The sequence below is a fragment of the Sinocyclocheilus anshuiensis genome, unplaced genomic scaffold (assembly GCF_001515605.1).
Source record: "Sinocyclocheilus anshuiensis isolate Anshui unplaced genomic scaffold, SAMN03320099.WGS_v1.1 scaffold413, whole genome shotgun sequence".
Classification (NCBI taxonomy): Eukaryota; Metazoa; Chordata; class Actinopteri; order Cypriniformes; family Cyprinidae; genus Sinocyclocheilus; species Sinocyclocheilus anshuiensis.
In genome coordinates this window covers 1,220,497-1,233,048 of record NW_015536481.1, presented here as the reverse complement: position 1 = coordinate 1,233,048, position 12,552 = coordinate 1,220,497, and the positions used below count along the sequence as shown (strand labels likewise).

The 12,552-nt window shown below is 37.0% G+C and overlaps 1 protein-coding gene across 1 annotated transcript in view; it reads left to right on the top strand.

Moving 5' to 3' along the window:
• Nucleotides 1-12,552, top strand: part of LOC107683575 (nesprin-2-like) — a 97,537-nt gene that overhangs the window by 40,120 nt on the left and 44,865 nt on the right. The window contains exons 66-78 of the mRNA XM_016479652.1: nt 2,767-2,922; nt 3,460-3,600; nt 4,746-4,934; nt 5,087-5,224; nt 5,401-5,586; nt 5,909-6,010; nt 6,125-6,277; nt 6,359-6,475; nt 6,550-6,696; nt 7,583-7,696; nt 8,449-8,520; nt 8,759-8,857; nt 10,678-11,040. Coding sequence (XP_016335138.1) covers nt 2,767-2,922; nt 3,460-3,600; nt 4,746-4,934; nt 5,087-5,224; nt 5,401-5,586; nt 5,909-6,010; nt 6,125-6,277; nt 6,359-6,475; nt 6,550-6,696; nt 7,583-7,696; nt 8,449-8,520; nt 8,759-8,857; nt 10,678-11,040 — 1,977 coding nt within the window. The remainder of the gene's footprint in view (nt 1-2,766; nt 2,923-3,459; nt 3,601-4,745; nt 4,935-5,086; nt 5,225-5,400; nt 5,587-5,908; nt 6,011-6,124; nt 6,278-6,358; nt 6,476-6,549; nt 6,697-7,582; nt 7,697-8,448; nt 8,521-8,758; nt 8,858-10,677; nt 11,041-12,552) is intronic.

The window sequence follows — 12,552 nt, the reverse complement described above, 5'->3', positions numbered from 1 at the left end:
CCCTCTCTTCTGTTTTTTGCGTATTTGGTGGCGCATTACCATCAAAAACAAAAATAATCCAATGCGTCCTCAGTGGCTCTCATGTCGGGAGAAAATGAAGACTCTTGTGTTCACTTTTACATCCAACTACAAAACACCTGCATTGCTTACAAGAAATTTGTTGTCGCTACAGCTGCTTGAGCACGGAGAAAATGGCAGACAGCGTACAACTGGCTGATGGACGGAAATATGCAAATACGGGACAGTCCATCAGCAGTTGTGGACGGGGCCAGAGCAGTATAGTGTCATATTGCTCAGAAAATCAAAACGGCTTGATAATTGACAGTTTATTTTTGGGGGGATTAAAAAAAAAAGGAGTGATTGGATTTTTATCATTGTAGGGTGGTTGTGTCCATACACTACTAAGACACATTTATATGTAAACACCATGTAAAAGTGAATTTTGCATCTGATGTCCCCTTTAATTGTGGTGTAGCAGCAATGGTTCAATGCATTTAGAGAGTGAGTGACGTGACATGTGGCTAAGTATGGTGACCCATACTCAGAATTAGAGAGCGCTGTACATTCACTCCCCCCACCTACAATTCCTGCCGGTACGAGACTCGAACCCACAACCTTTGGGTTACGAGTCCGACTCTCTAACCATTAGGCCACGACTTCCCCATTTAGCTCAATGCTGTTGTTTTCCACTAAATTAAATAAATTAGTTTTCTATTTTGATTAGTTGCTTGCTTTTTGTGTATATTTAATGCTGTCTACTAACTGAAGTCTTCATTGTTTTTTGTGCCAGATAAATGTTTGGGATTTTTTATTTTTTTTGTCATTTAGTTTTTGAAAGAGTAGACTGACAGATTCAGTGTGCCCTGGACTTAACAGATCTCATGACATACTGGAAGAGCAAAGCACATACAAAAGTGCAGATGCATACTGAAATTATATTTCACTAATATTTTAAGACATTTTGCAAATTAATAAAACTGCATAGACACTGACAAATTAATTAATGCAGCAGTGTTTATGTCTGGGCATCAGAGATACTGTGGCTACTGGCATACAATGCTGTTTAGTGTTAGGTTTTATTGTTCAGTATTGGTTGTCTCAATCAGGCTCTTCTGAGAGACAAGTAATTTGTAGAAATGGAAACCAATCAACAAAATATCCTGTTTTATAGCTTACTATGACTGTCGCTGGTTAAGACGAGCTTTTATTTGCTTGCGCTTTGTCTAGTTAGAACACTGTGTGAGGGAGAGAGTGACTGTTTGTTGCGCTGAATAGGCTGTTCCATCCAATCAGTTCAAACACACACACTCTTAAAGATTCAAAGACTTTTAAACAGTTATTCTCTCAAACACACACACTGCAGTAGATTCTGTTTTTCTCTCTCATTACCTCTTTGCTACACACACACACAGAGAAGAGAGGGCACTGTGTTAGTGTTCTGATTGAATTGCTGAGTCATGTCCAACATTCCCACACAATTTCTTTTCACTGTTTCAGATACACACACACTTTCTCTCTTGTTCTCATTCACTCTCACAAGCACACACTCCGTATCCCCTAAACACACACACACACACACACCTGTAAGTGGATCCTCCAGGTCTGATCCCAACGCCAGTAATGATGTCAGCTAATGCACTCTCTATCTCTCTAACACACAAACCCCCCTCTCAATTCAATTTTCTTGAATGTGTCCCATACTATACTGCCAAAATGTTAAAGCAATAAAACCGATTGAGTAGGAATAAACATAAAATATTATGTAGAACAGCAGAAGTCATAACTGTTAATAAAATAAAGTGATCTGAATTGATAATCTTTCTCTCTCACTCTAATGCATGGTCCTTTCTGACTCTGAATCCCTCTGGGTTTTTGGTAATTTTGGGATCTTGTTTATGCAGCTTTTCTTCCCATCTAAAATGGCTCATTATAATATAAATAGGGGGTTGAAGCTTTATCTCACTAACTGGAGAGGTGAAAAGGGCTGAGAGAGACAGAGAGAGCTTATTGAGTGGATTGTTCTGGTTCTGTTATCTTAAAGCTTGAGGGACTAAGAGCATCATCAGTGACTGGGTCAGCCAGCAAAACTAGTGCTAAATGAAAGACTGATATGCATTGAATATCACATAAATAGAAGAATATCACATTGTGCATCGTTTCCATGTGCTTTCTGGTGTTCCTATAAATGTAAGTGTTTGCTTTATTATACCTATTTTGATCTTTTATATCCAGTAGAATCTTAAAATAGAAATTCTTCCACTATAAAATGTGTAACCTGTTTTTATTAAAGTAAAACGTATAAACACATGGTAAAATATCTGCTGATATTCATCATGATGTACAAAGAAAAATGGAAGAGTCTGAAGGGACAATTATAGGTGTTGTTTTTATTCCTGGATCTGTAATTTATAATTATAATTATTTGAATACAACTCTTACATGATTTTCATGTTTTATATATATATATATATATACTTCAAATTTCAGCTGTTTTGTCTGTTTCTCTATATTCACTTCGCGACTGCCCTCAGTGAATGCTTGTGTAATTTGTGGTACCAGTCAAATTTAGTTACCTTTGCTGTTCTTGTTTATGATGCTTCGATGAGCTTTGTTTTGGAAAAAAAAACTCTTGTACCAAGAAGTACTTTTTAAATTAAATGGATAAAATTGAAAATGGTTAGATGTACTTAGATGTACATAGTACATAGATGTACTCATTACTAATGTAACCTAATTGATGAGTAATGTCGCTTTTTTTCTAAACAGGAGGTTCACTCACAGCTGTGTACCCAGAAGGCTGTTCTGCAGCATATATCGGATAGTTTGAAGATGATGTGCTTGGACAAAAACACATCAATTCCAGAAGAGATAGAGGGACTATTACAGGAAGTCTCACAGTCATTACAGGAAGTGGAGGAACAGGTTTGATACATTCTTTGAATGGCTCCCAACTTATTTTGTTTCAGCACCCAGATTTTACATTCATCAAAACATACATTTTTGAGTTGGGAACTTTTAATTAAGATATCAGCAACATTTGTCTAAATTTTTTTTCTTATTTTAATATTGACATTGTGAGCTGACAAGAGCACCAGAATATAAAATACTTTTACTCATTACTGAATTCAAATTCAAATAAATGTGCTTCGCTCACAACTTCTGCTATTTATCTCATCTTTAATGAATTGAGAAAGGAGAACATCTCACTCTAGAACAGATAGATCCCTGCATCAGAGACACATACTCAACTCACACACTCATTCACAGGTGTAAGAGGTGTGTTGCATCATCCATATACACACTCAAACACACACACACACACACACACACACACACACACATCAGAGTAGTTAGGTAAGCCCTGTGTGTTTGTTAATTAAGAGTGATAATAGTAATTCCGTTGATTTTTTTAAATGACGTTTGTCTGTTTTTATGTCCATTTCACTTGCTCACTCTCAGGTGAAGACAGCTGTGGAGAAAAGTGGCCCACTTCACAGGCTGGGTGCTAAAATCTCTGAGATTAAAGCAGGTCTGGGATCAGTTCAGAGCTGGTTGGAACAGAAGAGCCTGAACTTCACTGAAGCTGAGACCACACAGAAGGTCAGCCATAAGTTTAGCTCAGTCTAAGATCTGTTTCACACATTTTGTATTGTAAAATTACAATATATTCATATTGGTGTTCATATAACACATTACAGCGTAACAGACGTAACGCTGCAAGTCAGTGCTGGGCCTATTTTTTTTATTGTGTTGCATGCTGAGCTAATCAGCATTTATGAAGATGCTCAATAAACCAATCTGAAATACAGAGTAATGAGGTACTTACACATACAGTAGTTTGAAAAAGCTCACTTGATGCACATACCCAATAACTAATTTTTCATTTATTGTTTAATCTATTAAAGGAGACATATTATGCCCCTTTCTGTTTTTCGGGCCTGTTTCTTTAAATGCAAATGAGCTGCTGCTCCCCGCCCCCTTTTCCAGAATAGAGCTGTGTCATTTCAGCTGGTACCTGCTAAAAAACATCTGTTTTGGTTCTGATTATCATGTTTATCGCGCCAAAATCATGCATTTTAAACCATATTAGTTTACATTTCTGATTACGTTTTTTTTGAGTGCACACATCCGAAGCACACGGACAGAAAGCGGCTGTCACAGCATGTGAGTACTAAACTAAGTTCTCATTCACACACACAAGTTTACATTAAAAAACAGTCGGTTATGTCTGTGAAGGTAAACTGCCGGGAAATAAATCGCATGTTTATTTTAGATCTGTGTGGCAGCAGCAATATACAGTAAATAAATCAATAAATCCACTGCTCTCTTGTCTCCTCTGAGGCTGGGACAGAAAAAGGCTTACCAAAACAAAGTTACTGGGTTAATCTTTTTCATGCTTCCTTGGTTGGTAAATGCACCGGGGACCTGATTATAGCACTTAAAACCTGGAAAAGTCAGATTTTCATGATATGTCACCTTTAAATTAATTTACACTATTTTTAAACAAAATACTCAATATATAATCCATAAATCACTTTTATTTTTTAACATACAGAGTCGCAGTTCTGTTATGTACTGTAGCACAAATATTGTCTGTCTGAAAGCTCAAAATTAACCTGCCTTTGCTTACAGCAAGTAGGTGCAGTAGGTGCAAGTTCTGTGAAACAATGTTTTAAATTAGGTTTTTTACACTACTGTGAAGTCTAGACACAGATTAAAAAAAGTGTTTTATTGTTCCTTTGCAGCGAGTGTGGGACGAGTTGGACCGTTTACACACTCGTCTGACGGCAGTTGAGGTGGAGGTGGAGCTACAAGACGTGAATGAAATGCATCCAGACGAGTGCCGCCTGTTATTAGACAGCATGGCCAACACTCAGCAGACCCACACACACCTCACCAAACAGGCCGAACAGAGGACTACCTTCCTCAGCAAGGTCACCTGCTCAGACTCCCATGATGCTTTGCAAAAAAGTTAAACATGACAGAGTCGAATGAAAGGAAAACAGGAGTTTCAGTGAATAATAACTGAATTATGACTTCAGTTGTGTGTTATCTAAAGTGTGTTATTTAAACTGTCTCCGTGTAGGTCCGTGACTGGATGCAGGAGCATGAGGAGATGTTGAAGGGGTCACAGAGCTGGATCTCAGAGGCTCAGTCTTGGCTTACGACACCCTGCACATACACCACTGCCAGATGCCTGGACAGTCATGTGAATGCACTGCAGGTATTATCCTCAGACACGTCATTATCATTTAGCTGACTGCTGAAGAAACCTGTATCATCCCACTGTGGGGTTTAAACTTAGTATTTGGTTACTGGCCCAGATCTTTGTATTAGGCTAAAAGTGCTTTATCATTTTCATGTCAAATAATACTCTACATGTGTATGTGTGTGTTTTAGATGGTTCTGGATGATTCTGCTCAGATGAGACGGGCTCTACATGGTTTCGGCAGTGTGCTGACAGAGATGGGAAGTGTTTTTGATGTCAGTCCATTAGAGGAGCAGCTCTCAAATGCTGATCGACTTGTGGCAGACATGCAGCACAGCCTGCTGGGACCTCTCTCTCAGCTGGAGCATGCAGCAGCAGTGAGCACACTGACATCTAATAAAATAAATAAGGATATACCATCGACTCACAATTTGAGTTGAATTACTGAAATAAATGAACTTTTCCACGACATTCTAATTTATTGAGATGCACCTGTACACGTACACACTTAAATATACATAATTATATATTCGATTAATTAAATAATTAACTTCAATTAATTAGTTCGTGTATGAATAATTTTCCAAATGAGGATGCACATCTGTGTTATCTATAAAAGGGAATTTTATTTTATTTTATTTTAGGAATTTCATGAATCTGTGAATTTCATCTGTTTATGTGTGTGTGCGCATTTTTAAGGAAGTGGATGCCATTGAGTCAGAGGTGAAGGTCATGGAGAAAGATGTGGCCAAAATCAAATCTACTTTGACCACCAAAGACATCAGTCGGGACTGTCTAAAGGTGAAATAAAATTTTGCCTTGTATTTAAACATTTGACCAGGCATGGAAATGACTAAAATGGTGTAGTTACTATCAAGCACCTGATTCCTGTGGGTGTTTCATGTGTGTTTGCAGTCAACAGAAGACAGGATTGACCTGATGAAAAGGACAGTTGCTGAGATTCAGAACTGTAAGGATGGTCTGTGTCTACCTGACAAAGCTGAAAACACACTCCTAGTGTTCAAAAAAGCAGAACTACTACAGAAACAACTGCTGGAACTTGAACAGGTAGACATATACAGTATATGAACACATAAGCATACAAACACAGTTTACATAATGCTCAGTATTATATTTGTCTCCTCTCAGCTGGCTCTAGAATACTTGATTGAGGTACAGGAGACATCTGTCCCACCTCTCTGTGTCACACCCCTCAATGCACCGGCCCTCAGTGTTCCACCCACAATCACTGAGGAAGACACACAGGTCAGACTAAATACTGTTAGAATCTAATGATCCAGAGGCAATGATTACATACTGATTATAATATGTGTGTGCAGGAGAGTGGTCAGATTCAGATTGTGCATGTAGAGGAGGACGCGTTGAAAAAGTCAGGAGCTGCGCTGATGACGGTGGAGCAATCCACACCGGAGCAGAGCCTCACCTGGATCTCTGAGAGTAGCAGCCATACCCCCACAGAAACACAGGTATGAGAATTAAGAGATAAGGTGTATAAATATAAGGTACAGTATGTAGTCATGGCTAAAGGGCTTTGTTGGGCACAGAATGCATAGTTTATTTCATTATTGCTTTCATAAGACAGTTACTTCAAAACAAAAATATATAGGTAAACAACAAACATAGACTGTACATATTCCTTTTATAATGCCTATTTTAAAGTATCTTTTACATATGGTAAGAGACACTAATACTGAAAATAATCATATTCTTGTAGTTATTTCCACATTTATTATAAAAATGTTAAATGTACAATAATCTACTTTGTATTTTTAAATTAATGTTCATTTCTATTTATATAAATGCACAGATAAGCTGTTAGAAAGCCAAAGATGTATTTATTTGATCAAAGTACAGTAAAACAGTAAAAACCGCAATATTGTGAAATAGTATTACAATTTGAAATAACCCTGTTTTAATGTATTTAAAAATGCATATTTATTAATATAAATTAATATGTTTGATTAATTTATATCTGTGATGGCAAAGCTGAATTTTCAGCAGCCATTACTCCAGTCTTCCGTGTCACATGATCCTTCAAAAATTATTTTAATATGCTGATTAGGTGCTCAAGAAACGTTTCCTATTGTTATCAGTTATGAAAATGGTTCTGCTGGTAATTTTTTTTGGAAACCATGTTACTTTTTTCAGTATTCTTTGATAAATTAAAGTACAAAAGAACATTATTTGTTTAAAGCAACAGTGTTTGTTTCTGTAAATGTTTTTATTGTTCTGTCTGTCTATCTGAGGAAACATCTCCATAACTCCAGTTGATGCAATGTGTGTATCTGTGGTTGCATGGTTGTGTTCATGCCTGCTGCTGTGCATGTGTGTGTCTCTGATGGGATGGGACAGCAGGAGCCCGAGGAAGAGGAGGAGCTCTTTGATAAACCAGGAGATGGAGAGGAAGATGCTTCAGATGAAGACAATGAAGATTATGAAGATTGCGTAAAAAATGAGGATGAGGAGGCAAGAGGAAGATCACCCACCTCTCTGAATTCTGAGGCTTCCTCCAGCATGACTGTGGAGGTAATGCAGAGGGATCAGAGACTTCAGCCCCGGACACCTCCTGATGTTTCCTCTGCTTTCTACTGTCATGTTTTCTACATGCTTACTCTTTCCATCACATGGTTCATAGTTCTGCTTTGTCACATCTCAGTGTTTTTTTTTTGTTTGTTTTTGTTTTTGCGCCTCCAGTTTAATATAAACATTATCCTGATTTGACTTTTCTTAACAGTGCAGTTTGATTGCCCCTAGGGGGCAGTATGACTCCATTCTTTCATTGAGTCTGCATTTATTATTTTTCAGATACTCCCTGTACTTGAGAATCACAAGTGCTGTGATCTCCATTTGCAAATGTGGCATGTGATGAATAATTTTAAACATTATGCAAATCTAACTTTTATTTTGGTCTAAAATATAATTAGTATATTTATAGAGTTTAGCTTAAATCTGTTTTATTCAAAATTTAACAATTGATGTACCTTTGCTAAACCATGAGTTACATGCATATACAATCCCATGATTCTGTCATGCATAAGAGGTTTTCATAGGCACAATGTAGAGAACTCTTATCCATGGATAAATCAGTATAATGCACAACATATGGAGCTTTATAAATTTATTTTGCAAACTCTTCAGTTTGATACTAGACTTAATCTGTCTTGGGTAACCAATCATGTGATAGACATTAATGTTTTTTTTTGTGTGTGTGTGTGCAGGACTCAGTTTCTGCTGACGTGGTTTCTTCTACAGAACAGATTTTGGAGAAAGCAGAAGCAACAAACTCAAAGGTAACACTAGACCTCTATAGTAATGGCCGTTCTTAATTTGATCACATTAATGTGTATGTGTAATATATTCAGGAGCAAAATCATTGCTGCCTTGCAAGCTCTGAAAAAAAATCTAATTTGTGTTCTTTAAAAAGTGTAAAGTGGCCACTTAAAACGATTTTTAACTTTTTGTAGTCTTTTGGAACTGTGGCCAGATATCATATCAGAGTATGTAAGCTCTTTTTCCCTGTGTTTGCAGGTAGAAGCAGATACATCTGTGGCCTCAGGAGCAGGTGTATCAGAAGCTTTATCTGAAACAGATGCCTCAGTGGAAAGCCAGTTTCTCCCTGCAGACATGGTAACCAATACCTCCTCTGTTACAGAGATCTCCACGTCCCCTTCCAGAGGCCAGCAGAGGTGTTTGGTCTCCTAGTTGTAGTTCTCTCCTTACAGAACCTCCATGTCTTAACTCCTACCTCTACCACCCCTAGATGTAGATGTTTCTAGAGCTAGAACTCTATTCCCAGTGCATTTACATGGCAGATGTGTAAAAAATAAAGAATTCTGAGGAGAGAATCTCTTCAAATAGTTCAGAATTGAGTTCACAATAACGAAACAAGGGTAAAATTAAGCTAAATATTTTTATATAAATCAAACAAATCAATGTTTAAAAAGGGCTTAAAGCGACTTCCTGAGGAGTTTATTATTTTTTCAAATATTTTTTATGATGTTGATTAATTCTGTCAGGATATTCTGCAGATCAAGAGAGAACATTATACCAAATGTTCCATATGGTGTAAATGTACCATCATTCCAAAGAGCATTTTGAACTTTTGTCTATTTCCATAATATCAATGTTTACATGTTATACCATGTCTATACTGGACATGTGTGGTGTTGCACAATAAAACTGGATCCTATTATAATCAACTATATTATAACGGTGTTTTCACACTTAGCCTTGCTCAACTGAATTTTGCCAAGAATCTATTCTGCCAGCTAGCAAACAAACCAACCCTAAATAACTGATTTCTAAACAGATGTTTTATTCATGTATTTATAATATTGAAGTATAGTGTTATAGAAAAATGGCTGAATAGACACTGACAGAATGAGCACCTTGTTGTGGATCTATCTGCTCTTTGGCAATGATATAGATCTCTGCCCACACAGAAGTCACTGCCAAACCAAGAGGCTTGCTAGTGGTCAGTGCTACGAATTGTCAAAGTTCACCAAATATGAACCAAATAAATTTCAACTTTGTGAATAGGGAAATAATATTTCGCCACCAGAAGTCCATCAGGCAAAGTTCACTGTGATGAATTCAGTAGAAAGTTCACCCACAAAATTTCTCAGAGCAACGATAAATATGACCGCACCTTAACATTTCAAAACCACTATTTTTTTATATACGCTGCACAGTAAGTCCCGCCAGTTTCCTATAGATATAAAATTATTTTATTTACAAATTTCATTGTGTACTACCCGCCAAAAATGTGGACACCTACTTTTCATTACCTTTTCATTATTACTATTTTCTGCATTTAATTGTAATTATTGCATTAAATGTCTTGATTTTTGTTAAGCAGTAAAATCAGTGTATTTTACCATTGCATGGTATCTTCTCATTGACGTTTAACTACTAAATACAATACTATAATACCAAAAAGATCCTAAAATCTTTTATATGGCATGTATTTATTTTGGTTTCTGTATAGCAGTGTTTCTTTTATCTAAATGCAAGATAAGATGGTTACTCTGAAAGGATTGTTGAACAGATTTTGTTTCGTGGAGTGAAACAAATGTAATGTGAACATTAAAAGTCAGTTAATCAATGGCTGCTCACTCTGCACAGTTATGTCTAAATGCATGTGTATTATGATTCATTTGTTTTTCATGAATGATTGTGTTTACATGACACATTCTCTAAAAGTAAGCCTTTTCCTTCTCAAGAATATTAGAAGAATAGCAGGATATGGTTTATTTATGTTTAGTATTTAGTCTTTTTGTGCCATGTAAACGCACTGACTCTTATACACACTTGTGCATGTTCTCCTGATCTCTCCCTCTGATACCTCCTGTGTGATTACCATCATGCTCCTTTCAAGTCTGAAAAAAAAATAAATTCCAACAAAAAATTCACACTTGCTCGTCTCTCTCTTTCTCTGTCTGTGTCAGGAGCAGGGTGCATGGAGGGGGGAACAGACGCCACACACCAATGACACACTCACACACATGACACTCGTAGACAACACAAAAAAACATTCAGAGTCACAAGCCCCACCCACAGAAACAGAGGACATGTTGACCTCACCTAATGTCATGACCTCTGATGAAGGGCTGGGTGATCAGAGCCTGAGCTCCACAAACACACCATCAGACAAACCACCTGAGAAACATTTAAACACTTTGACACACACTACTCCATCAAATGCAGAAGACCATAAGTTAGAGAGCAGAAGCACACACGACACACACACACCAATTACAGTCAAACCCTGCCTGGAGAGGACAGAGCCACTGGCTGCAAGTGCATCTTTGGTAAGCACAGATGCTGATAGTGAATCTCACCCCACTGTCTCACACTTGACACAATTACTCACATAAATCTGAGTGCGTGTTGCATTTTATCTGCACATTTCTCTTTGCTCACCCAAATGAGAAATTAATTATTTATTTCTTTGTCTTGCACTAGAATAGCCTATTCAGTGCTATTCTTGCAGTCTGAGATCTCAAAGATTGGATTCAGTAACAGGAATTTACCTTTGCAACTAGGTGATTCCTTAAAAATAATCCTTCATTAATCATTAATGATTATTAATAATTAACAGCTTGACATGTACTATTATTAACATTATTATTACTGTGTGTTAAACAAACTGCGCAGAGTCAGGAATCCATCAATATGCAGAAAATATTTAATGGGATCAATTTATATATTTTTCTGCTAATGTCCACTTATGTTAATCTTTTTTTTTTTTTCATCCAAAAAAGTCTTAGTTTATTTATGATTGTTTTGCTCTCTGATTGTTACAACTGAGCAAGCCATTTTTGCTGCTGTGCCTTTAATACTATGCTATAATATACTAAATGAGGTTAAAAATAAACATCATTATCATTAGTCCTTCTGGTATTTTACAGTAGAAATCCTACTTCCTCATAAGCTTACTCTATGAACACAGACAAGACGTTGTTGATGTAAATACGGGCAGTCGAGTGTTGAAATATGTCTGTCTGAAGTCAAAAAGTGAGTCATCTTGCATATTAGTTTAAATAAAAAGTCTCTGTGGACTAGGAAGGAAGTTTGGATTTCTGAAAGTATGTTTTCAGAGTTTGTTAAAATATGACCCAGGACCATAACCACCAAAGACACTGAAGGGGACACGTTCCCAACAATATTCAGGTTTGCGGTTCATCAATATAGGTTTTTCCAATGATTGGTTCTTAAATTATTATATTAGGTCCCTACTAATAATCTAAGTGGCTATATTTCTGATATATGGAAGTAAAATCTATGAATTGCAGTAATACCAATAAGTTTAACAAGATATTCTGTGACATCTAAGAGGGACAAAAGCAGGGTTTTTATCTAAAGCTAGAAAGAAATAAAGTGTAATGGAATAGAATAAAGGATGAAAAATAATTTAGGCTATTTGAGTCAGTTCAAGGCAAAAGTATAGTTCCTCCTTTATATGTGTGTGAGTGTGTTCCTTGTCACACAAGCTGCCCTTGAAAGTGACGACATTCCAGGAAGTAGTTGTAGCCGCAGGTGGGTGGAGTAAGGGACAGACAGAGAGAGAGGGAAGCTACATGACAAACGACTAGTATGAAAGTTGAGACAGTTTATTGAGATAAAGACTACACCAGGGGGCAGAGAAACAAACATAAGGGTTAAACATGTGTGAGACAGAAACTGAGAGAGAGAGAAAGAAAGCAGAGTGTGTGAGAGAGTGTGAAAATTTGTTTGTCTCTGGGTCAGAGGACACACCCAGTGTGTGTTTGTGCTGCTGTGAACTCACTGTTTCTGCTGTAGTCAACCAGACCAGGTGTGCT